At 43.2% G+C, this 25,907-nt stretch overlaps 4 protein-coding genes across 5 annotated transcripts; all 4 read left to right on the plus strand.

Moving 5' to 3' along the window:
- Positions 1-135: 135 nt before the first annotated feature.
- Positions 136-777, plus strand: LOC109471640. The gene is made up of 2 exons (XM_019770978.1): positions 136-527; positions 636-777. The coding sequence occupies exons 1-2, from the start codon at positions 136-138 to the stop codon at positions 775-777; spliced, it is 534 nt and encodes a 177-aa protein (XP_019626537.1).
- A 1,350-nt stretch (positions 778-2,127) lies between these two features.
- On the plus strand, positions 2,128-7,508 carry LOC109471641. Its single transcript, XM_019770979.1, has 12 exons — positions 2,128-2,519; positions 2,628-2,751; positions 2,859-3,173; positions 3,302-3,570; positions 3,714-4,224; positions 4,347-5,127; positions 5,243-5,452; positions 5,556-5,723; positions 5,836-6,032; positions 6,148-6,398; positions 6,530-6,781; positions 6,893-7,508. The coding sequence occupies exons 1-12, from the start codon at positions 2,128-2,130 to the stop codon at positions 7,443-7,445; spliced, it is 4,023 nt and encodes a 1,340-aa protein (XP_019626538.1). The 3' UTR covers positions 7,446-7,508.
- Positions 7,509-15,501: 7,993 nt separating this feature from the next.
- Positions 15,502-18,771, plus strand: LOC109471642 (ankyrin repeat domain-containing protein 23-like). The gene is made up of 5 exons (XM_019770980.1): positions 15,502-15,591; positions 15,887-15,985; positions 16,919-17,017; positions 17,944-18,042; positions 18,643-18,771. Exons 1-5 carry the CDS (start codon positions 15,502-15,504, stop codon positions 18,769-18,771), a joined length of 516 nt encoding a protein of 171 aa, XP_019626539.1.
- An 878-nt stretch (positions 18,772-19,649) lies between these two features.
- Positions 19,650-24,326, plus strand: LOC109471646. Of its 2 annotated transcripts, XM_019770985.1 has the most exons (3): positions 19,650-19,784; positions 20,930-21,050; positions 22,190-24,326. In XM_019770985.1, the coding sequence occupies exons 1-3, from the start codon at positions 19,707-19,709 to the stop codon at positions 23,413-23,415; spliced, it is 1,425 nt and encodes a 474-aa protein (XP_019626544.1). In that variant the 5' UTR covers positions 19,650-19,706; the 3' UTR covers positions 23,416-24,326. The 2 variants fall into 2 exon arrangements, with proteins under 2 accessions (XP_019626544.1, XP_019626545.1); XM_019770986.1 differs by lacking the exons at positions 19,650-19,784; positions 20,930-21,050 and adding an exon at positions 21,845-21,927.
- The last annotated feature ends 1,581 nt before the right edge of the window (positions 24,327-25,907 follow it).

Genomic DNA, 25,907 nt, shown 5'->3' on the forward strand with positions numbered 1-25,907 from the left:
CCTTGTTTGCAATATATTCTATATTCTATCATAGCACTCAGTCAGGACTTATAGTTCTTGTTTCTTTCATTATTCATAACTTAGTTCTCCAACGTCCGCCGTCTTCGTGGTGGTGGGCTTGTGCTGCAGCCCACTATGGAGGCGGTGGATAAGCGATACAGGTCTGTCCCCTCCCCTGCCAACCCTGTCCCTGACACCATCCTGTTTGGCCAGTACCAGGGTCGTTCCTTTCGGTGGTTGTGTGAGAATGACATGGGCTATGTCATCTCACTGCTGGCCAGTCACCAGCATGAAAGGCGGACGAACAAGTCCGAGTCTGCCTCCATGCTTAACAAGGATGACCTTGGTAGTTATGCACTCCGTTGCCCAGGAGTTGCACAGGCTGTCCGGGACCGCCAAACCCGTGACAGCGCGCAGGCTGTGACGCAGTCCTCACAGTCTGTGTGCCATGTTGGGCTGGGGTCTTTGATGGGGTTTGGCAAGTATAAGGACAAGACATACGAGTATGTTCTCAAGGGCGATGAGAGGTATGTATATCCCTGACAAAATATTTTGCTTTGTTGCTTCCCTTAAAATTGGTACAGAAAGGTGGTTCTTGCAGTTCAAGTTGATTAACTTTTCATTTTTGTGTTCAGCTACGTGAAGTGGGTGCTGGGGTCGAAACCTACAATCGGAACTGTCATGTACACCTTCCGCAAGTTCGCCATCCAGTGGAAGGAGTCCCAGTCTCAGCCCCAGCCAGCAGCACAGTCATCCCNCATCCTTGCGCCTGATTAGACCCGATCTTCTCTGCAATTTTAGGACTTTTCGACCAATCACCAAGCGCCCTGGTCCTAACATTTGACCCAGTCCACCAATCAGACAGCTGGATGGTCCTAAAATTGGTCCTAAAATATAACCAATCAGCTTGCGAGAAAGTTGTGACGTGACGTAGCATGAGAACTTTCGAGGGAGTTGAGGTCCGCCATTGTTTGAGGAAGCTGACTGTAGAGGAGCGAGTCTACTGTCGTTTTTCTGCTGTTTTCTTCACGACAACTGTTTCATCCTCCGTGAAAGGTTAGTGGAGACATATCTTCAGCTGTTAATGTAATTTTTGACACTGGATGGTTGTTTATTGATGTTGTTTTGGACCGTTATTTGGACTGGTACTGCACGTACTGCACGGTAAGCCGAGTGATGCACGCCGATGTATTTAGCGTAATTTCTGGCTGTTTTGACATTTATTCACCCGTGTATCGGGAAAAACTTGACAGTACATCATTTTTTGTATCAGCCTTGCATGACTCTCTGTGCGGAATTCTAGTCTGGATGTTTATTTTATGCTTTATCGGAGTGTAACGACCGACTCCAAGCAGATGTTACGGGGACCTGAGCACATGGCACCGCTAAAAATTAACAAGGATTTCTATCCTTAATTTCGCTCTGAAATGCACCCATTCAGCTGCTTTTGATTTCGAAAGATGTTGAGTGAATCTGATCGTGTTTTCGTGTATTTTGTGTTCTGATACGCCGTGACTGAAGCTTTTGATTCGGAGAACTTTTGTTGTGTAAATAATCGCCACTTGCACATGCCTTCAAAATCAGCGATAATATATGTAAAGCGGTCGCATTTGCCAACAAGTTTACCGTAACAAACGACTTGTTTTCTTAGGTTGTTGTTCACACCTAATTTGTACAAGCTTAGAATGATAACATGGTTTGTTGAGCTGATAGATTGTATAGAAACCATGCTGAGTGAAATGTAGAGACCATAAGTATAACTATAAGTAATACCTAGGCTTCTATTTTTACAGTCATGTCTTCTTCTGCTGGCTCTTCAGGGTCTGAGGACGTAAGTACATGTGATTCTATAACTTATCTGTGCCTGTCTGTGATAATATTGACAAATCACATTGTTTCACAATACTTGTGGTTGACCTGTGTTGGTCTGTTAGGAATATTTCACCAATACTCCTTGTTTGCAATTTTAATTCTATTCTATTCTATTCTATTCTATTCTATTCTATTCTATTCTATTCTATCATAGCACTCAGTCAGGACTTATAGTTCTTGTTTCTTTCATTATTCATAACTTAGTTCTCCAACGTCCGCCGTCTTCGTGGTGGTGGGCTTGTGCTGCAGCCCACTATGGAGGCTGTGGAGAAGCGACACAGGTCTGTCCCCTCCCCTGCCAACCCTGTCCCTGACACCATCCTGTTTGGCCAGTACCAGGGTCGTTCCTTTCGGTGGTTGTGTGAGAATGACATGGGCTATGTCATCTCACTGCTGGCCAAGCACCAGCATGAAAGGCGGACGAACAAGTCCGAGTCTGCCTACATGCTTAACAAGGATGACCTTGGTAGTTATGCACTCCGTTGCCCAGGAGTTGCACAGGCTGTCCGGGACCGCCAAACCCGTGACGGCGCGCAGGCTGTGACGCAGTCCTCACAGTCTGTGTGCCAGGTTGGGCTGGGGTCTGTGATGGGGTTTGGCAAGTATAGGGACAAGACCTACGAGGATGTTCTCAAGGGCCATGAGACGTATGTATTCCCCTGACATAATATTTTGCTTTGTTGCTTCCCTTAAAATTGGTACAGAAAGGTGGTTCTTGCAGTTCAAGTTGATTAACTTCTCATTTTTGTGTTCAGCTACGTGAAGTGGGTGCTGGGGGAGAGTCCCAAGATCGGGAGTCCCATGGACACCTTCCGCAAGTTCGCCATCCAGTGGAAGGAGTCCCAGTCTCAGCCCCAGCCAGCAGCACAGTCATCCCAGGTTAGTACTGCAAAGGTTGTTTATTGCAAAGTACATGATTAGCCAGCCTGCTTAGAAGATACATGTATGTATGCTTTGCCACCTACACACCTCTTCTTGCTCTATAGGGTCAGTCGTCAAAGTCAGAGGCATCTCTGCAGGTGTCCCAGACTGCGCGGCCTTCTGCGGTGACTCCTTCACCTGTGTCCTCTACGTTCCGACGTTTGGGGCCACAGTCTGCTGCAGCTACCTCCACAATGACGCCCCGTGCTGTGGCAAGCCAGCCTTCGGTGCTGCCGTTGAGGCGCGAGATGTTACGGCCTCGGCCAGTGGCATCTCAGCCTCCAGTGCCAAGGCAAGGACTGTCACAGCCTGCAGTTCTGCCATCCCGGCTGAACACGGCGTCTCCAGCTGCGGTAGAGTCATCATCTCAGTCTGCTGAAGTGAGTTCTCTTGTCTATTTTTCCATTTCCTTTTGCACTGTTGCTTTTTTTACTGTTGTATTGCCTTTTCCATCATACACTAGCTAGATGCTGAATTAATACCTGTCCTACATTTCTTATGTTTGCAGATCACACTGCCCACTGCCTGGTTGCTGTCCCAGCTACCAGCAGAGCAGTGGGACTGGCTTGGGAAAGCCATGTTCCGGAACGTGGCTGGTCGGCCAAAGCTGGTCACAGACATCCGTCTGTGGTGGTACCCTCCCCAGCCAGTTTTGTGCCTTCCCCAGGCCCCAGCCAGCCCAGATGCCTATTTCCGCAGGCCCTTCTTCCTGTGGATGCCATATAGGATGTGGGCTGTACGACTGAGGTGTGTCGACTCACAGTGCAGCGGAGACAGGTTGGTAAACTGTTATTGTATAGGGACTGTATTATATGTCATGTCTTGGAGAGCAAGACTCTATAACAGGTCTATGGATTAGTACTCTTTTAGTTGTTTTTTAAAAGTTTGACAGTGTCAAATATTCCATTTATTCCCCACAGGCTAACATCAGCAGGCCTGTACAGGACTGTGAGGAGAGTCCTGGACGTGGATGGATGGTACTATATGGGCACAGAGTACCTGGAATGCCCCCAGTGTGGCAAGAAGGTTGCGGCATGGTCTGGTGACATTCTGCGGCAGCTCGACCCCGGGCACCGCAGTCTGTTCCCAGCCATCCTGACCTACAGGTACTCCTGTGACTATCGCGTGCTGCGATTCCTGAGGGAGCGGACACTGGGTAACAGTGTTACGCAACTCAGGAAGCACATCTTGGAGCAGCACAGCGAGGCCTACCTGAAGCGTTGTCTGCACTACCTGACCGACTGTGAGCAGTTCATCAACCGTGTGGTGGTACGTCCGTCCTTTGCTGCACCTCCAGTCATGACAGACGTTCCGCAGCCCAAGTGGCTGCTGGCAGTGTATGCCAAGGACGTGCTGCAACGGCTGGGGGAGGTGAAGGCCTCAGTGACGTCCATCTTCGGGACCGTCATCAAGATGGACTCCACAAAGAAGGTTAGTTAGTCAGTCTATTGGTTTTATTTCACGTTTTGGCTCAATACACTTGTGTATACTTGTATACAATGTGACAGTGACAATTGCAATTTGTTAAAAACATTTCTTTTTTCTTTCCACAGGTCACCAAGAAGCTGGCCGGTGCAGCAGCTGGGACAGCTGCCTGGGTGACTAACGTTGGGAACGAGCACGGTCAGATCCTGATGTCAGTCCTCACGGCAGCGGAGGGGCAAGGTCTGAAGCCCATGGGTAAGGGTCTGGTTCGAAGGTACCGTGATGCAGGAGTTGAAGCACCAAAACTCCTGTATGTGGACAGGGACTGCTGTTCCACCCGGACCACGGCCCTGTTCCCTGGGTGGGATGACCTGGTCATAAGGCTCGACGTGTGGCATTTCATGCGCAGGATTGCCAGCACCTGCACCACTGAAAGCCATCCGTTGTATGCAAGCTTTGTGGCCGGCCTGTCCCACTGCATCTTCAAGTGGGACCCCAGTGATGTGGCGCTCCTTCTGAGGGCAAAGCAAGCAGAGCTGAGCAAGGAGGGGAGAGGTGATTGCGACGCCGCTCGCTTTGTCTCAAGGAAGGAGTTGCAACTCCATTGCCGCCGCATGACACGGGGGACCGAGGAGACTACCCGCCTCATCCAGGAGCTGATCGATACGTACGACAGCTCCAAGGGTACGGACACCATGGGTGTTCCTCTCCTCGACCACGAGCGAGCCCGCCAGATGTGGAAGGACCAACAGTGCCATGTCAGCTGCCTGCAGGACCCTGCAGGATTCCAGCTGTACATGGAGACTGGGATGCAGCTGAAGGGAGGGATGGTGCTACCAACCTACCGCTGCAGCAGGGGCTCCACCTCCCTGGAGTCCTTCCACCTCCACCTGCAACGCTTCATTCCTGGTCAGTCATGATGAATGTATTACATACTCGTCTTGTTACTAGTATCATCATTTTCTCTATATTCACTTTTCTTCCACGATGTGGTAAGCAGATGCTATGTTTGTATGTGTTTCAGGCACGAGTGCCAGTGCTGCCCACTTCCAGGCATACCTGCTGGAAGGGTTGGTCCGGTGGAACAAGGACAGAGCCGTGGCTGCTGTTGCAGGGGAAACGTCTTCCCTGCGAACCTACAGTGGCTGGCTCCAGTCCTCTGTCAACCGAGCCAGTGAAGCAGTGCTGGGTCGATCCTTGTGTCCAGGCTTCCACACACCAGGCCAGTACACGGGTGAGTATGCATATGATCCCTTCTATTTCATATCATATCATTAAAATAATGTTATAGATAATGAAGGATGACAATATGTATATTGACTGTTGTGCTCATACAGGGGAGCTGCTCGGGATAGAGTATCTGTTTGCCCAGACAGGCAAACAGATGGAGGAGATCTGTCTCGACCCTGATGTACCAGATGGCCTGGAGAAGACCGAGGTGGATCCTGACGAAGGGTTCGAGGACCTGGATGTCAGTGAGGAGGATCCCACCATCTCTACCATCGGTATGTACAATTGTAGTTGTAGTAAATCCCGCATTAAGTGAATGTAAGAATTATTTATTATGCAGTATGTCAACGGCAACTGTAACCTTAATTCCTATGTCTTGTGATGCAGCTAACGCATCTGTGGCATATCCTTTGGTGTCTGCTGGTCAGACTCCCCCTGGTGTAGGTGCTGAAGCTTCTGCTGGTCAGACTGCTGAAGCGCCCAGTTCACCAGGTGCACAGACTGTGGAAGCGACTTGTGATGATACTGGAGATGATGGGACTCGGTCTCCATCCCCTGAATCCTCCACATCCTCAGCAGCAGAGGTAAGGCATTAATTTAGAAGTCAGCAATGTGTTGTCTGTGTTCTTCAGGATACAGTGTTACTTAGAGTCATTTCTCCTGTCATTAACACAAATGATTTTTCTCAATGTGTTCCAGGAGTGTCATGGTCCAGATGGTGCTGCTGGATACCAGCATGTCCAGACTCTGGCCAAGGCCCTGGTCAGCCTGCGGACCTTGACCTGCCTGCCTGACAGCAAGGTGGAGGAACTTGTCAAGCTGTGGGAGCGCCTTCCTGACTCCGACAAGGAGAGGCTGAGCTACTCTGCTCGACACCAGAAGAAGCTCTCCAAGGGAAGGTTTAAAGCTACCAAGTCTTCCTCCATCGCTGGCGTGGAGAGTGTGAAACGGTGAGTAGCCCTTGATAGAATTATACAGTCAAAAATAGTGACCTACATAGAGAAAGGTTTTACCAATATATCATGCTTCCTCCACCTCTTTACAATGTGGTTTAAAATGCTCTGTTCATATTTTGCTGCAGGTGCATGGTGGGGGAAAATGCTGGCCCCGCCCAGTGGCCCAACGCCAGCAGACTTGTTGAGGCCATCTGTCTGCAGCTGTGTGCGGATCACCCCACAGCCACCAAGACCGCTGCTGGGGTGACGACGCAGCGTTGGTCTGTGATAATGAAGGAGTACAGCCACATCCGGCAGTTGGTCTTATCCAACGTACTCCTGATGTCACAGACCTCGCTACAGCTGTATGACATCAACACACGCACCCTCACACAGTGGTGAGTTGGCTCAAGTTTCTCTCAAACCTGTTATGTATTATTTTGTCTCGACGTCTCATACCTTTAAAATGTTGCTTTTTATCTGTGACTGATTTGTCCTTTATGTTTTAGGTACAACAAGCGGCAGAAGGCACAGGAGAGGCAGATCCTTCTACAAGGAGTCAGCCAACCCAGTGCCAGCACCGTCTCTGATGTACCAGCTCCAGAGCCCCGTGCCAAGCCCGAGAGCATTGCGCCAGCCATCCACCCCGCCCCCCTTGTCTTCCCGTGCCCACCCAACACTGCTGGGCAGGCTCGCAACATCCGTTGTATGCCTGCACCACCAGTGGTGTTGGTGACACAGCAGCAGATGGGACGCGGCTACATCCCTCCTGTAGCCGCCCAGGTTCCAGCTGCATCTGTGACCAGCTCCACCAAGTCCGCCAGGTGGTACCGGAAGAAGAAGGCAACGGAGGAGGATCAGGGACAGCAAAAGCGCAAATACTCGCGCAAGGCCGGAAGCAACACATGCTCCATTTGTGGCAAGCCCAAACTAAAGGAGTTTGGCCACAGCCGCTTTGGGAGAGAGACATTCTGTGAGTCTTCTTCTTCCCTTAGCGTGCAGCAATGGTTGGCACAAAAGAGAGCAGAGGCGGCAGCAAAAAAAGACCCCCCTCAAAACTAAAACCATTGAAACTTTCGGCTTCCTGCTAAAACTACAAACCTGTAACATTCGGCCCCCCCCCCTTTGGACACTGCCTGTACTCTGCTACTCTTCCTTTTGTATATTCAATGATTTGTATATGAAACATGTATCTTAAACTTGTATTTTAACCTTCAGTTGTATGTTGAAGGCAAAATGTCTTTTCCCTTCAGTTTTAAATTGAAGGAACAATGTCTTTTCCCTTCAGTTTTATATTGAAGGAACAATGTCTTTTCCCTTCAGTTTTATATTGAAGGAACAATGTATTTTAACCTTCAGCTTTGTGTTGAAGGATCAATGTCTTTTCCCTTCAGTTTTATATTGAAGGAACAATGTATTTTAACCTTCAGCTTTGTGTTGAAGAAACAATGTATTTTAACCTTCAGTTTTATATTGAAGGAACCATGTATTTTAACCTTCAGCTTTGTGTTGAAGGAACAGTCTTTTCCCTTCAGTTTTATATTGAAGAAACAATGTATTTTAACCTTCAGCTGTGTGTTGAAGAAACAATGTATTTTACCTTCAGCTTTGTGTTGAAGGAACAGTCTTTTACCTTCAGATTGATATTGAAGGGACAATGTATTTTAACCTAACCTTCAGCTTTGTATTGAAGGAACAATGTATTTTACCTTCAGTTTGATATTGAAGGAACAATGTATTTTAACCTTCAGTTTTATATTGAAGGAACAATGTATTTTACCTTCAGTTTTATATTGAAGGAACAGTCTTTTCCCTTCAGTTTTGTATTGAAGGAACAATGTATTTTAGCCTTCAGCTTTGTGTTGAAGGAACAATGTATTTTACCTTCAGCTTTGTGTTGAAGGAACAGTCCTTTACCTTCAGTTTAATATTGAAGGAACAATGTATTTTAACCTTCAACTTTGTATTGAAGGAACAATGTATTTAATCTTCACATTGTGTGTGAAGAAACAATGTTATTACCTTCAGTATTGTATTGAAGGTTTATGTCTTGGAATGTCTTGTCTTGGAATCTGTAAAGATTACCTTCAGTTAAATACTGGAGGGCTTGCATGTTGTAGGTTCAAAGAACCTCAGATTCAATGTTTTTTTTCAGGTTGGTGAGTTAATTGAGAGTGAAGTCTTTTTTACACAACCACTGAATGTTTTTCTTGCTAATGTTTTAACATGCTATTAGGTACCATCCATAGGGCACAATGATTGTTTTTACTGCTTGTGGCTTGAGGTATCATTTCAACAAGGTTGTAACCCTGAATGTTACTTGAAGATCTCCTTTCCTTAGCTGTCCCCTCTCACAGTATGTGACTTTTGCTTTTGTACCCCTTCCTTTTCTGTTCTTTCCTGCGTTATTCCTGTTATTAGTTTCTTCCCTGTGCCTGGCTCTATCATTCCTTCTTATCATCCCTTTTCTTCTCAAACGACTGTAAGTCTTCGTGACTGCTCTTCCTTTACCTTGTTTTCTTATCATACGACTGTAAGTCTTCGTGACTTTTACCTTCTGTTTTCTTATCATACGACTGTAAGTCTTCGTGACTTTTACCTTCTGTTTTCTTATCATACGACTGTAAGTCTTCGTGACTGCTCTACCTTTACCTTGTTTTCTTATCATACAACTACTGTAAGTCTTCGTGACTTTTACCTTCTGTTTTCTTATTATACGACTGTAAGTCTTCGTGACTGCTCTACCTGTACCCTTGAACCTTCTGAGGCTTCATACAACTTTCCCCACTTATTCCTTATTTTACTCCTACTCATGTATTTTGTTCTTGCATAATATCCTCTTCCTTTGACTCATTGTCAACCTGTTTCTTTTGTTACTGTGTTCTATCATTATGGGTTCACCACAAAGTGATGAAACCATATTGCTTTTTCTCATGATTCTCCTCCTTCTTCTCCTCCTGCCATTTCTTTAAATGGATTCAGCTTCTTCATTTTGAGGCCTAAGGACCTGAAATTTGGTATGGAGGTACAGTAGGCAAATACCCCCAGGCGTTTTTTAATTTTTGTGATACAGGCTTTTAGAATGGTTTTATTTGAGTTTTTTGGCTGTGTTATAGCAAATGTATTACTGAGTTAGTGTGCAGTGTTACCACATTTGGGCATGAGTCATCACAATGGAATGCAGGGCATCAACCAATAGGCATGCAGCTTTCCTCTATTCTCCTTGCTGATTGGCTGTTGGAATTTAACAGGCTTAACTTAATTAATACCTGCACAGAGCCATTCCATACTGACAGTAGGTCTGTATTCAAGTGTTTTGGTAGGTATTTTAAGCTTTCCTGCTCCAGCATTGGAATGCGGGGCATGAACGCTTCTTTTTTCTTGAAAATCAACAGTTTGCATTATGCAATTAAAAATCCTAACCAATAATGTAGGGAATAGCTATCCAACTGTTGTAGTCTTAGTTGTATGTTACTTCATACTATAGTTATATCAATGTAAAGCATTGTTTTCCCTTGTGTTTCTCATTCTTTCCCTGCCATGTCGTAAAATGTGGTGAAGCCATTGCTGTATTTGCTCCAAAGCAAATGTCGGCCTTTCTAGTTCTTATTTCAGTCTCCTGCTACTATTTTTCCACACTCTTGCCCTCTACACCTACATACTCAGTGACATTTGGGGCCACAGTCTTGTTGTTTTGCCACCAAAAGTGACATGTAGTAAGAGCATTCATTCTGTCCTTGTGATGGTATTTTATAGCATGTTAAAACGGCAAGAAAAACACTTTGGCTGGGTAGAAATAACTTTGCTTTCAATTTTCTTACCAACTGTTCAACAAAGTGAATAAAATGTCATCAGATTTTACACTTGGCTTATCTTGTTTAATGGTTCATTTAATTTTAATTAGTGATAGACAAGAAACAAACATTCACAATAAGAATATAATAAAAGTGATTTATTAGACTGTATATACAGGCAGGCAGGACTGGTCAACTAGCCGAAGGCTATAAAGGCCCCGAGGATAATATAATTAGTAATGAGAATCCCTACACTCATTAATGTACATGCAGTACCCAATAATCCGTTAGGAGTCACTTCCCCTTGAACTGCCAAAAGCGACACCTACGGTGACCTCGGTACTGCAGTTTGCAAACTTTCTAAAAGTTGGCAAAAGTACGTCAAATTGTACAGAAATTATACTTTTGACTTGGATTCGATGTCTTCTGGTTGTTCCAGACGAAATACACCAGGTTTTACGTGAATATGTGGCTTCAATACAAAAACCGACAAATGTCAGATTTCGCTCAGATAGGGTCAAGATTTTTGGCCCAAATAACGAATTTCGTCATATTTTGTGGTACTCTACAAGTTCTTACGTTTCTTTCCGTCTCATTTTTTCGTTTTCGCGTGATCGCAGGGACAGAGAAGATTGCGCCCCATCCTTTGCGCAGGGGCCATGCTAATCTTCTCTGTATCGTTCCAATTTTAGTATATGTGTTGCCGAAGCGAACACGACTGTACCTGGAGTCACACCTGTATATATAGGACAGTAATTATTGTCTGGTTCAGCTGGTGGTAGCCTTCCTGCAGCTGACCTGACACAGGTGCCAGATTCCATTTCTGTGAGGCAACAGTATACAGCACAGCAGCCTTCCAAAATATTTTAAATACATGCTTCAAATCACCTCTCTTAAGTCCCTAAATTCACCACACGCAGCTTAAATGTGCCGGTAAACCATTTTACATGCCCACTTTCGCAGCGGTAGTGTGCTGTAGTCAGATAAAGGCGTTGTGACGTCATGGCATGAATCAGGTGACCCTGCAGCTGTTGTTGGACAGGTGCCACCTGGCGAGGCAGCTGCGCTTTACAGATCTCCCCAGGGACCCCTGAACTGACCGCAGGCAAAGAAATGCCGCATAGAACGGTTAAAAATACATTATTTCAGCCAAAAAATTTACTCAGAAAATGATTTTAAAAAATTTTAAAAATCTAAGTGATGCCACTTTAAAAATGCATTCGTAAAAATTCCTGAGGCGCCGCCAAAAACGGCCATTTTCCGTAAAGCAAAATCTCACACACTTCAGCTCTATTTCGCCAGGTGTCGCTACTGTACTGTAAAGTTTACAAGGTGAAGTTTTCATGACCATCATGATTGGAACATATATTAGGTAACGGGGGGGGGGCGCAATCTAGTTGAGTAAAATTGTTTAACTTTACTTCCGTTTTGTTCAGGCAGTTTTTTTTCGTGTGTTCACCGTGTTTTGGTTCTGCACACAAAAGAGGGAAATGTATGTCGACCAAATGGGGAGGGGGGCATCGGAAAAAAAACATCGCCTTTTGGAACGAATATCAAGATGCCGTTATGATGTTTAAATATCTTTAGGCTTGTGGTTACAGTAGTTTCTAATTGGCTATTGTATGAGGTTTGTTTTGTTTGCATCACGCCCGGCAACTCAATGTTTAGATTCGTTCTATTTCACAAAAAAAAATATTTTACACTGGACGGGCAAAACTCAGCGTTGAAGTTGGAGATCGTTGGAGCATCGCCATCGACTGTGGGGCAAATGCCAGGATTACGCGCATGCCCATAGGGCCCCAAGTGTGTACGATTTTTGCATGTACAAAAACAGTGTAAAATTTCTTAATGTTGGGATCTGTTGCTTTTTTGGAACTGGATGTTATAGGTAAGGGTTATTTGCATTTGATTATGTAAAAAAAAAAAGGAGTTTGTGTCATGTTTGGTGTGTCCAGGCCAGAAAAGAAGTCCTGAGTTTCCACGCTATCATCAGCTGGTGATAGAGGTCAGAGGTCACTTCTGAAAGTTTGTGCTAGCGTTTAAATGCCTTTAGCAGTATAGGATTTTTTTATATCAACAAAATGGACAGTTTTAGAGGCCGAGTGACCCTATGAATGTGTGCTTTTGATGCAGTTTCACTCAGGCAGGTGACTTTTCACACCTTCTTTCTTACATGTTTTCCATACATTTCAATGGGACAGTCCATTTAATACAGGTCTTTGCCCTGTGTGGGGAACGCCAGTACTACAGGGAATCCGCGACCCCACGGGGGCTTCGCTTTCGTGCCAGGGATGTGCTCTCGCGAGAATAGAATCACGGAATATGGCGACTGTATCTGGAATGAGGTCTATTAGTTGTTCATTAGCACATGATTAGCCTGACTAACCGCGCTCATGGCGGCCGCCCACCCGCCTCGAATGTTGCCGCCCCCAAGGGGTATAGGGGTCATTAGCCATTTTGTAACAGAATGTGAACTGTATAGCAAAGAGAGAAATGAACTGTATATGTTTATATCATACCCGGGCCGCGATAACGTTCGATAACGGGTTCCAGACCGGGCCGTACTTTACGGTACGGCCCGGTCCGGAACCGGTTATCGAACGCTTCCATGGCGTCCATAAAACGATTCGAACGCGTTTCGCCCTAACCGCGTGTGCCCCTTTCGAAAATTCGAATACAGAATCTGGACGTTGGAATTGATGTTGTTGCATTTTAGGGTTCAGTGGCACCAACTTTTGGCTCATCTTTTATTGAAAGGCGTGTTTTCTTGGGTGGGTATGACATAAATAAAATACAACACGGTGTATTCCGCATCGCCCTCGGTCCCGGCCCTCCCGCGAGTCGGATCGCCCTCCGGCCTGCGGGCGATCCGACCCGCGGTCGGACCGATACCTCGGGCGATACGGAATACCGCGTGTTGTATTCTATATGTACAACACCTATTCCCCTATTTCACGCACTTAAGTACTGTAGAAAAAATCATATTCCTTATGCGACTAGACAAACCACCCATCGAAAAACAGATCTGTACATTTATCTCTACAATAACCAAAAAGCGAGAGGTTGAATTTATATCACGATAGTTAGTTAATTTTGTATATGTTAACCGTGTCCATTCATCTTGTTTTGTTGTGATCTGTACTTAGCCAAGTGTGGCAGAAATGTTCAATAAAGGTCTTCATTCATTCAATTAACGAGAGAGCTTGTGCAAACACACGCTAGCACACGATCAATGATTGAATCCTAACCACTGCACAGTGTTGTTGCTCAGTCTAAAATACATAACTTCCAAATCATATAATAATACCCGAGAGGAAGTCGAAAGTACTTGTTAATATTTACACCTACTACAGAGTTTCTTAACATGTGACCTGTGCATAGCCCAATGGGGCAAACATGTACAATAAAGGTCTTCATTCATTATCATGTTCAAAAAGTGGCAATGGTTGAATTCAGTGGTATAGTCATGTATTGTCAGGTGTTCTGTCGAAGTGCCGAGTGGCTTATAACAATTGTTTTAGAATTATTATGACTTTACCTCGGCGATGTAGTGCGAGTGAAGTGTTTGTCTGTCACTATATTGACACATTTGAAACCAGGCGGAGGAGGATTTGTTATTCTTTTATAAAAAGATTATTTTCCTCCAACAACGCAACAATCAGTCGCTTAATAAATTCCGATGCCTTTTACAGGAATTCATTCTTTCGGAAGACCTACCATTTATTATGCTTTTAGGTTTCTTCCTGTTTTATTTGTATGTCTGTAGAGTTTTTGTACTATTTTAATGATGTATTGTACATGTGTTATATGGGTTTTTACCTGAAATAAAAAAATGAATAAATGTATTGTAAAAAGCTTTGTGCTAAATTACTTGGGGAAGATATACACGATATATAAGTATAAGAAACATATAAGATATACACGATATATAAGGTTAACATTTATCTACGATATACACGATATATTATATAAGGTTAACATTGATCTAAGATATACCCGTCCCACACTAACCACAGCCAGTATACCGGCAAATCATCCTGAGGTCATTCACCCCGTTACTATAGAGTACGTCATCGCGTGCGCTATGAATCATGGGAAACCCTACCAAACCCGTCAACAACCCTTCTCACCTGCGGACGTAACGGACCTGCTCTGTCTTCAAGACGCCGTGAGAACTCACCTGTACGTCTTGTGACGTCAGATCTAACAGCTTTCGGTTCCTGGGGAGTCTAAGAGCCTTGCAGAGACCTTAACGACTGGGAAAAGTTCGTCAGACGCTCCCAAGACACTTCTGGAAAAGTTCAGGTAAACCCGGAAGTAACAGGTGTATAACTTTGCACCTGCCAGATGTAGCGGCGCTTGAAGTACACAAACTAAAGAAACTTTTACCACAGCCCTTAAGCACACAGATAAACTGTTCATGTTGAATGAATTAGAAAGTATTGACGCTATGTCTGTACGGCTGTGAAATTATCGTCCCTTTGTTGGTACAGTTTGATCTACAGTGTTCGGTAACGCTTTAGAGGCCATGATGTTGTAAACTTCAGACATGTCCTGAGCGCGCTGTACATGATGCTCGGTCTGTTCCACTACCATAATATTGTTTATGGAGAGAAATGATATATTTGTGGGGCCTGTGTTTGCGCTACAGGAAAGCACTAGATCCATCTAGTCTTAGTTACGACAGTGTCACTAGCCAGGTGGTGTGTCTATCTGTAGGGTCAGACCAGGCATGGACGGAAGAGAACAGGAGACAGTGGAGGAAGACGAAGAGTCCGGGTCAGAGGATTCCGGGTCTGAAGAGTCGGGGTCAGAGGATTCCTGGTCTGATCATGAAGAGGGCGAGGACGAGGATAAAGACGAGAAGGTTAAGTACAGAAAACATTTTAAAAAGAGAACTAATGTTACACACAGACAGGCCCCATATTGCATATAAACAGGCTTTTTCCTCGAGCCTGATATAGATTGATCCGCCCGTAAGGTGGCCTCCTTGCGACAGGACGGCGCGGTAGTCTTTTTTTTACATTTATCTGTAGATACTTTGATGTTTGTTTTCAGATGTGTACGTTTGTGCCATGTTATGTGTCTGTATACTATGGGCCGTTGAGTCTGAAATAAACAATAAACATATGTGAGCTATGCACAAATACAGGAGATAAATGATATATCTTTTTATAACTTTGCACTGAGAGACATGAAAGGAAGTGAAATATCAGTATGACGGATAAATGAAGGGATAGGTGTTGAATCTTGATGAGTGTTGTTCTGATTGACTGAGTGTTGACAGTTGTTTCTCCTGTTCCTGTCTGCCGCCGCTGTAGGCGATGTGGAAGGCTGCAGGGGAAGGAGACACGGACAGAGTGAAGCAGCTGTTAGCGGAGGGAGTCAACCCTAATGCTGCTGGTGGCTCTTTGGTATGATGCCATGTCTTTCGTCATTTTGCTTATATATGGTGATAAAGCATTTAAGGCTGTGCAATGAAAATCAAGAGGCAGGAGGGGCAAACCGCTTATAAAAGGAACAGATGGGAAGGGCAAGGCCGCTCTGGTCGCTACATCCGTCTTCAGCTTTCAGCTTGTCTGTAACATATCCGTAACCTTTCACAAAACAAAGCAATATTTGGAATTTTCCACATTTGTACCAGTAGCTTCAGCAGCTCCAAGTTTACTTCTACTAGTTTACTTCAGCCCGCCATGATGTGTTTTACAGCAAAGAACTCCTCTGCACCAGGCAGCCAAGAATGGTCACCATGAAACTGTATCAGTTTTACTGACTGCTGGTGCAGATGTCAAGGCACGGGACAAGTGGGTAGGTAGACTAACTATTGTGCTACAAGAAATATTTTGTAAGATTTAACATTTATCTTCTACATAGCAATATAAGTGCTGACTACCCTTAGAACTGTTACCAACATAAGTGCACTTTTGTTCGTCCTGTTGTCGTGCTGAAGACCATCTGATGTGTTTTACAGCAAGACTCTCCCCTGCACCAGGCAGCCTGTAATGTGGCCCGGTTTACACTGGGCAAAATAAATCTGTCTGTCAAAACGGGCGGCGCGCTCCAAATCGCCTAGGAGACTTTTCAGTTTACACACAAGGACTGTGGCTCCCGCTGCGTGCCGCTGCTGCGGCGGGCTGCGTCACATGAACCCTGACCCTGCTGCTCCGGATGTTTGAGTCCTTGTTTCTTCGTTAGAAGTTCTAATTTTATGGACTTGTTTTCGTTGTACCGTTCCTTTCGCATGCTTTTAGCCCGAATCTGCCCGAATGCCTCCTTCTTTCTACATGGCGCATAAAAATGTGTCGTACAGCTTGCGCCGCGACCCCCGACAAATCTATTTTGCCCAGTGCAACGGGACCTGTGTCAGTTTTACTGACGGCTGGTGCAGATGTGGACCCACAGAACATGGTGGTTGGTACACTGATTGCTGTGATACAAGAAATATCTTTGTGCCATTTTGTAAGATTTGACATTTGCTGTTTAAAATATCACAAACACAAACACTGTTACCAAGATTTCATGGGGCACTTTTGTCTGTTCTGGTGCAGATGTGAACGCACGGAACGATAACGGAGGTGGACTGACTACTTTATATCCGAAACATTTTCATGTCTTATAAGATTTGATATTCATCTTTTACATAACGGTTTACTTGCTGAATTCTGTTAGAATTGTCAACAAAATAACTGCACATTTGTCCGACCTGTCGTCATGCTGAAAGCCATTTGATGTGTTTTACAGCAAGAGTCTCCCCTTCACTGGGCAGCCTGGAGTGGTCACCATGAAACTGTATCAGTTTTACTGACAGCTGGTGCAGATGTGAACGCACGGGACAATGGGGTAGGTAGACTAACTATTGTGCTACAAGAAATATTTTGTAAGATTTAACATTCATCTTCTACATAGTAATTTAAGTACTGACTACCCTTAGAACTGTTACCAACACAAGTGCACTTTTGTTTGTCCTGTTGTCGTGCTGAAGACCATCTGATGTGTTTTACAGCAATACTCTACCCTGCACCAGGCAGCCTGTAATGTGGCCCGGTTTACACTGGGCAAAATAAATCTGTCGGGCGTCAAATCGCCTAGGAGACTTTTCGGTTTACACACAGGGACTGTGGCTCCCGCTGCGTGCCGCTGCTGCGGCGGGTGTGGCAGGCTGCGTCGCGCTGCGTCACATGAACCCTGACCCTGCCGCTCCGGTTCTTTGAGTCCTTGTTTCTTCGTTAGAAGTACTTAATTTTATGGACTTGTTTTCGTTCTACCCTTCCTTTTGCATGTTTTTAGCCCGAATCTGCCTCCTTCTTTTTGTTTACACGCATAAAAATGTGTCGTACAGCTTGCGCCGCGACGCCCGACAAATGTATTTTGCCCCGTGCAACGGGAACTGTGTCAGTTTTACTGACAGCTGGTGCAGATGTGAACGCACAGAACATGGTGGTTGGTACACTGATTGCTGTGATACAAGAAATATCTTTGTGCCAGTTTGTAAGATTTGACATTTGCTGTTTAAAATATCACAAACAAAAACACTGTTACCAACATTTCATGGGGCACTTTTGTCTGTTCTGGTGCAGATGTGCACGGAACGATAACTCTGGTGGACTGACTACTTTATTTCCGAAACATTTTTATGTCTTATAAGATTTGATATTCATCTTTTACATAACGGTTTACTTGCTGAATTCTGTTAGAATTGTTAACAAAATAACTGCACATTTGTCCGACCTAACGTCATGCTGAAGGCCATCTGATGTATGTTACAGCAAGACTCTCCCCTGCACTGGGCAGCCAATAATGGTCACCATGAAATTGTATCAGTTTTACTGGCATCTGGTGCAGATGTGAACGCACGGAACAAGTGGGTAGGTAGACTGATCGATGTGACACAAGAAATATTTCTGTATCATCTTGTAAGATTTGACATTCATCTTCTCAATCTTCTTACTTAGTGGTTTATTTGCTGTCTACAATTTAAACTTGTTGCCAACATGAAGCTGGTATGGATTAGAACGCATGGGGCTATACAGCATATTATCAACTGTCGGAATACATCATACATTTTTTGTGTCATAAAGCATGGGTTGCACATACATTATTATGCATATGGTGCACTCGTATATGTACAATGTGGGGCTATTTTCGTGCAACGCATGACACCGCAGCAAAACGCAACGAATGCGGAAGTACTGGTAACTACGCCATCGCATGGCAAAAAAGGCCAGGGGTCGATGACCTGATTAAGACACTAAATTGAAAAATATTGTGCAAAAAATGTCAGCAGGATCTAAGTTGCAATGTTACCGTGATTGTCAATTATTAGAAACAACCAGTGTGAATGACAAAGGTAGGGAATGGTTTCAAGCGAGCTTGGAGTCAGTGAGTGATGTAAATATATACATTTATAAGGGGTTGCTATTTGATCATGCTAAGGATGAAAAATTACACTGTGAATTCCCCAACAGGAAGACACACCCCTCCATAACGCAGCTACACGGGGCCGCCCCAAGTGTGCGGAAATACTGCTGCAGCACGGGGCTGATGCCGGTCTCAGGAACGAGGTCAGTCAATTCTTCGGCTTCTTTGGTAAATAACTGACCACCAATCCAGCAATACAATATTGGCTTTACTTCTTTTGGAAGGAAAATCAAAAGTAAGGCTTTTTTTTTTAAATGATAATCCACTTAATTATATACATTACTGCTGAGGCAAGGAGGAAGCTGTTGTTGGAATAAACACACAAATCACGATGTGTTCTGATATTCCTGCATCGTATCACATAAACACCTACAAACCAATGTCTTTTTAGACAGGGGTTTTGCTGCTGTACCTACTGTATACTGTGTACTATATATATTATGTTTTAGATACATAATACATATTGTCTACTCATTCAGTCGTGTGTATTTCAAATATTTCAAAATTCATAAGGCTATAATTCACTGCATGTTCATTCCCAGCATGGTCAAACGGCGGAGGACATCGCTGCAGATGAGGACACACGTTACGCTGACCGAATCACTCGTGGTAGAAAGGAAATACTGAAGCTTCTCCGACAACAGGATAATGTGAGTCGCTTCAAAACTTACGTAATGCAAAATCACAAAGTAAATTTCTTGTCAAACACATCGGTTCACAAACATCTGCTGATAATATCAAACTACAAGTTGAAGATGATATAAGGTTCTTTTTTTAGTTCCCCTGGTACGCATGCTAGTATTTGAATTTTTGTATTCTGCTTGGCAGTTAGGACAGAGATGCATTTTATGACTATCATAAGAATTGCGAAGAACCATTTAGCTACAAGCGCAGTTGAAAGGCATGTGATCTATCCATAGAGATATGTATATGTATAAATGTACATGTCTAATTTTAACATACTGCAATGACTAGAAGTGTTTCAGAAAGAATTGTAGAACCGCCCTCATACCAAAGAAAACTAACTTTCACGTGTACATGTTTGCAGGAAGTCTCCACGCGTAAGAAAGGCTACGATCCTGTACTCGTCCGGTTCTATGATGAAAGAGGAATGACCGAGGTGAAGAAGGATTGTCCGTTGATAGAAGAAGCAGCTAAGCAGAGCGGGAAAACTGTAGACCAAGTGAAGGTGTGTCTTTGTAATGATTGATTGATCTCTTGAGCTTAATCAGATGTATCTTACTAAATCGTTTTGTGATGATAGAGATGAGGAGCTTTACCTGGTGTTGTTGGTGTAACTCGTGCGTTATTTTCTGTAGCAAGAGCCTTATAAAATCGTACTCAGTGCCTCAAATTAATTGTGATTCATCGTTTCGTTGTATCATCCGGGGTAACAGTAATGTTATTACCTTCGCTAAGAAGGTTATGTTTTTAGAAAGGTTTGTCTGTTTGATTGTGTGTGGTTTAGCAAGATAACTCGAGACGCAGTGTATGGATTGGAATGAAACTTGGTAGGTGGGTAGGTCTTCATGAGACCTAGAAATGATTAGATTTTGGTCTCCCTGGCGGCTTTCCTAGGTACTTCAGCAGAACTTCCGGTTTTTATATCTCGTGATCTGGACATGATAGGGTCACAAATTTTAGATGGCAGATAGCTCTTGGGATAGGGAAGAAGTGACATGAGTTTGGGTGCCCTATATATAGCTACTTGTTCTGGAACTACAGGAGCATTTGTTGACAAATTTTCGAAGGAGGATAACTCTAAAACCGGTTTCCGGATTGTCGTGATTTTTGGTAAGTAGGTAGTTGAAGTGATGCTTCACATAATCCAGAGCTGAATTGCATAATCAATGAGGGAATTACATAAATCTGCATTGTTCGATAATAGAACTATGAAACACTTGTGAGATCTACTTGAAAACGAGAAAAAAAACACCTGAGGATATATATATATATATATTATGCAAAAGAGGACCTAATTTGCATAATTAATGACAAATTTTTATAATTTCATAGTTGTAACTGCTGGGAATTTCATACTTGCCACATTTGAAATTGCATGTGAAAAAAGGTGAACATCAATAAACATAATTTATTCAAATCATGACCTCATTTGCATAATTTATGAGGGAGTTTTTATAATAGCCTTTTTGTTAAGATAAGTCTGTCATTGGGTGGAGAATAGGATCAACTAATATAATCCATGCAAATGAGGCTCTTATTTACAGAATCGATTAAAATTGTAAAATTCGTCAACCGCAAGGGTTAACATCATTTGGCAAAGGTATGAGGCCGTGGAACTCTTGTTTGCAATGATTTTCAATGATTTTTCAGACCTTCATCGGCAACTCTCGTAGGTTTAAGAGCGGCAGTAAGCGGAGCCTCCCCACAGACGACATGGGGGCTGAGAACGTCACGGGACATCGTGAAGACTTAGGGATTTCGACAAAAAAGGGTAATTTATAACATATAACTATTTTAGCTGTGAAATACAAATACTTAACTCAGTAGATCATTCAGACATTCTATCTATCTAACTGACGGAATCGAGATTCCACCCAGCGTGATGACCAAGACTTGGCGGAAGGCAAAAGGTCCGAAAAACATGTTAATATCTATCACCTGGCAGGACATTATAAATCTTGCTACTCAGACAGCTAAGTACTTGTCATGCGATGATGCATGGTCATTTTGGATCTAAAAAAAAACAGCATATCACAAAACAACAACATGAATGTTGGTTTAAGATGAAATTACCATACGGGTCTCAGCTGTAACAAAGAATCATACGGAGCATGGCATCTATTGCTTACAGAGGAGCCAGACGAATTCAAGGAAACCATGGCAGGACAACGACAGTTAAACACTTTATGACAAAAAAAAATTCAAAAGCATTAAGTTTTATTGATTAATCTAAAATGTTTGCACAGAACAAGAGAACTGGCGCCTCTATATCGTTACGTATTGCTAAGGTTTTGTCTCTAGAAACATACACAAAAAGACGAAGGGACAGTGATATCTCACTGATTTGCACGTGTTCATATAAAACTCACAAGCACAAAACATGACAAGGAAACGGACGCAGCAGAAGAAACCACCAAAGGACGAGACGCCGACGCAAAGTCAACAGACACTAAAACTGGAGGAAGAAAAGATGTTTTCACAAGTTAGAAATGCACATTATAGAAGAAAAGGGAATCATATGGATAACATTACATGACCTATATTGCTTAACAATCTTATATTAATTGCAGGTGGAAAGAGGAAAGCCAAAACTCGGCATGTTGGCGAGTCCAGCGACAGTGGCGCCCGGGGAAAGCGACCTAAGATAGGTATGGATGAAGTCATACATAATGTAAAAATAAACATGTGCAGAGAATGTTTTGTCCGGAAATATTATTTTTTCAAGAATTATTCATTCAATAATTGCATTCATACGATTGGGTAACCCAACTAGGTTTTCAGCTAATGAGAGAAACCTTTGAAGCAATAGTGATCTTTGATCAATAGTACATTCAAGCAAGTATCGTTTCATGGCGCCCTGCATTTTACCCGTCATAACTCGACATTGCATCCATTGTTTTTGAATTGCAGAGGCCATGTCTGTTCTGATGGTCAACGATACGTACGGCACGTCCCATGGAGGTACTTCTACCACGAATCGTCAGGTGACGCAGTTTCTGAAACTCCATGGTGCTACAGTTCATGCTGCGGCTGTGCAAGCATCTGAAGAAGACAAGAGGTGTGCCACAGAGGATGGTGTCTTTCTGCATCTACCTGTCAAAAATCCCAGGGACAAGAGGATGCCATGTTTGGAATGGTTAACATTTGAGCACAACAATCATTACCCAGACATACCACAGGATCTGAAGTGCATTGTGGGCCATGTAGATGTCACAAGTGGAGCTGCAAAGAGCATACAAGAGAGCCGCTGTCAAAACGCAAAATTGGTCCTTTTCAACCACGACATGCCAGAAGACACGGCGTACTACAAGGGAACTAAGAAGGCGATGGCCGCGGGGACGAGGATGGAAGACATCCTTGAGGATGCCAAAAATGCAGATGCCGTCTTCTCCTTGGGAAGAAGAATCTACAATTACTTCGAGACGAAGTATATGGCACTTGAAGATAGCAAACCAAGACATCACTTCTTGTTTCTTCCAAGACCATCCCCAGTGTTTGAAGCCATCTCTGTTAGACCAGGAGGAGGAGAGAAAGTCGTGCTGTCTGTCGGGAGAGTGACCGAAGTGGACAAGCTGAAGGGCCATGACCTGGTAGCACGGGCGTTGGGGGAGGTTACAGAGAAGATCACAAACGTCAGATTGTGTGTTCGTGGGATAGATGAAGATGACTGGGATGCGAGCAAGAGAATCTTGGAGGAGAACCTGCACAGTGGTAAGATCAAACCTACCCTACTGCCGTGTGGAAACCAGGAGGACATCGCTAAGGACATGCAGCAGGCCCACCTGGTCCTGATGCCGTCCCGTGCCGAGCCGTTCGGACTGACCGGTCTGGAGGCCATCGCAGCAGGCATCCCTGTACTCATCTCTGACAAGTCAGGGCTGGCAGACATGATCAAGGACTTGATCAAGGAGAAGAAATTCCCTGCAGAAATGAGGCACAGGATCGTGAAAACCAGCGTGAGGGAGTGCGACCTGGGTGAAGATGCAAGAGAGTGGGCAAAGAGGATTGCAGACACCTTGGAATACTCTGAGTCAGAATTCGACAAAGCAGCAGAGTACAAGAAGAGGCTGTTGGAGTCCAAGTACTGGGAAGAATCGCACCAAAACCTGCTGCGGGTCTGTGGCTTGACTGACTGACTCTAGACGCGTCCACTCTCCCACGTGTCAGATTCGCTAATTGTTGAATTTGATCAACAGACTTTTAATGCAATCAGTGCGGTTCAAAAGCAAAGTAGTGACTGACAGTGGCCTCATCTATTAGTTGCCATGTACCATTTCAAAGATGTACTCATTTACAATGACAATGTCTGTCTATTGTCTCTATACAGGCCTGATCATGTACGCTGCAATTATTTAGGACGACGTGGCCAGTTGGTTGTGGATTACGCTTGTACATGGAGTGTGATATCAATAGGAACTTGAAATGACCAAAAAAGGCGTAATTTTCAATTTCGTGTAAATTTAATTCTGTATATAAACCTGTATTTGATGGAAAGTCATTCAATGTACATATAAGCATGTCAAGTAATTATGAATGAAGATATTTACAGTACTTTGAAAGAAAATTTTAAAGATGAGAAAGAATCTAATGTACACGTTTTTAATTACTATAAGTACTGATTTGTATCCTAGATATTGTGATTGATTAAGTTTAGCATGTGTTAGATGTTGATGTAATATTTACAATACTTTGAAGGAAATTTAGAAGATGGGAAAGAATCTATTGTACACGTTTTAAGTGTGGGAACATCAGTAAGTTTATACTCTGTTATAACTTGAATATTGTTTATTACTTACAAGTACTGTTTTGTATCCTTAATATTGTGATTAAGTTATTAGCATTTGTTAGATGTAGATGTAATAGAGTATGCATGTGTTCTTCTGTTTGCCTGCTGGTATTTTGAAAATTAAAGGGGTACCCTTAGCTTTACCTGTTGGTGTAAAATTTGTTTCAGTCATGGAAGTCCTTTCTAATATAATTTGCAAATGAGTAGTTTGTAAATGAGTTATAACTTCAGAAGAACTTTGTTGTAAATTCAGCCATAGATAATTAGTGTTCCAAGCATTCCCAATGTGATTTTTACGGCTTTCTGTTGTTTTTCAAGCTTAAGAAAATAATGGTTTTACAAATGATATTGGATATGTTGTCTGTCCTTATTTCCCTTTTATATATCTTAGCTCCACACAAGTAAAGTATCGACTATATATTGCAGAGAACTTTTCTTCATCAATAGCTTCCCTCTCTTTTACTTATTGACATTCACAATAATGTGACTTTGTAAAGAAGACAAAAAAAAAAAAACACTACCTTATATTGGAACTCTTGCACAACCAAATAGTTCTCGCTTTCACCGTGTAGGTGTTAAAAACAAAAGTGCAACTTGCCTGGCAAAATATGGTCATGTTCTTGACTTGATTCTGGTTGAAACAAAAATTTACAATCAGGATGTTCTCCGATGTAGCGTTCCCTTGAATCCCTTCTCGCGTATCATATTTGACTGAGTATCAAACAAGGTCTACCTGGTCCGTGAGACGCCAGATATTATTACAATACATGTAAAGTCAAAAACAGCAAAACAATCTGTTGTACACACAGTATGGACGGCTAATGCTCAGGCACGGTTCTGGATAGTCCATATCTAGAACCTTGCCTCGGCCAAATCAATGTTCTTGAATACACATTGGATATATATTATTAAGCATTTTTCATGTGATCGGCCAAACATCTCCACCGGGTTATCGCTTGTTGTTACTTGAGTTGAACAGGTGAGGACCACACACCTTTAACCCTCAACAGTACACCTTCCCGGACTGATTAATCTGTACACCTGGGGTCCGCGCGGACCCCAGAACAGTTTTTTTTTCTAATATTTAGAAATTATCAACATGCTACCAGCTCAATTGTTTTGCAAACTGATGTGGGGACCGCTGTGTCCACATTACATACAAAAATCATACATTTTGAACTTTTTCTATTTTTTGGTGAAGAAAAGAAGACAAGAAGAAATACCCGATTTTTAAACCCATTTCAGATTGAAGGGGGTTTTGAGGCCCAACTTTGATCTCAGATAGCGGCTAAACGGTTTGCGCTAGAAGTATCAAAATTTGGAGACCTTTCCTAAAATGTCTCTAGAAAAAAGTTCATATCAGTGTAATACTAGTAAGTTGATGTTTTTTTGTGTTGCCATGGCAACGGGTTTCTAGCAGGCAGTTTTTTTGAAAATAGAAGTAATTTTGGTTTAAACATTAAAATTTTCTGAGTTTTATATTAAATTACACTTCTTTTCGAACATTAATAACATCTTACATAATTAAATATAAGTTAAATCATTTAATATGCATATTCTAATATGCATAGAATATGCTAATTTGATGACGTCATTGGTCAAAATCCAATATGGCGGACTATATTATTAGCTCTGACGTCATATGACGTCATTATTACACCAAAGTTATTAAAATTTAATTCTATTACTACACCATTCTCTGAAAACTTGACATACGATGAGTGCATAAAAACATATAAAAACGGAAATAAGGTAATGTATAAGAACGCCAGTGTATCCATTATGATCGAAAGCCGGCTGGGGTCCGCGCAGACCCCAAAAGAAAATCAGATATAATTTTTT

The sequence above is a fragment of the Branchiostoma belcheri genome, unplaced genomic scaffold (assembly GCF_001625305.1).
Source record: "Branchiostoma belcheri isolate BF01 breed outbred unplaced genomic scaffold, Haploidv18h27 scaffold251, whole genome shotgun sequence".
Classification (NCBI taxonomy): domain Eukaryota; kingdom Metazoa; phylum Chordata; class Leptocardii; order Amphioxiformes; family Branchiostomatidae; genus Branchiostoma; species Branchiostoma belcheri.

What these genes read in the sequence shown, in the direction of transcription:
- LOC109471641 (XM_019770979.1), top strand. Translation starts at nt 2,128, where the DNA reads ATGGAGGCTGTGGAGAAGCGACACAGGTCTGTCCCCTCCCCTGCCAAC. An exon ending in GGCGTGGAGAGTGTGAAACG is followed by an intron (nt 6,399 to 6,529) that starts GTGAGTAGCCCT and finishes ATTTTGCTGCAG; the next exon opens with GTGCATGGTGGGGGAAAATG. An exon ending in ACACGCACCCTCACACAGTG is followed by an intron (nt 6,782 to 6,892) that starts GTGAGTTGGCTC and finishes TTTATGTTTTAG; the next exon opens with GTACAACAAGCGGCAGAAGG.
- LOC109471642 (XM_019770980.1), top strand. Translation starts at nt 15,502, where the DNA reads ATGTGGAAGGCTGCAGGGGAAGGAGACACGGACAGAGTGAAGCAGCTG. An exon ending in ATGCTGCTGGTGGCTCTTTG is followed by an intron (nt 15,592 to 15,886) that starts GTATGATGCCAT and finishes TGTGTTTTACAG; the next exon opens with CAAAGAACTCCTCTGCACCA. An exon ending in TCAAGGCACGGGACAAGTGG is followed by an intron (nt 15,986 to 16,918) that starts GTAGGTAGACTA and finishes TGTGTTTTACAG; the next exon opens with CAAGAGTCTCCCCTTCACTG.
- LOC109471646 (XM_019770985.1), top strand. Translation starts at nt 19,707, where the DNA reads ATGACCGAGGTGAAGAAGGATTGTCCGTTGATAGAAGAAGCAGCTAAG. An exon ending in AAACTGTAGACCAAGTGAAG is followed by an intron (nt 19,785 to 20,929) that starts GTGTGTCTTTGT and finishes ATGATTTTTCAG; the next exon opens with ACCTTCATCGGCAACTCTCG. An exon ending in AGGGATTTCGACAAAAAAGG is followed by an intron (nt 21,051 to 22,189) that starts GTAATTTATAAC and finishes TTTGAATTGCAG; the next exon opens with AGGCCATGTCTGTTCTGATG.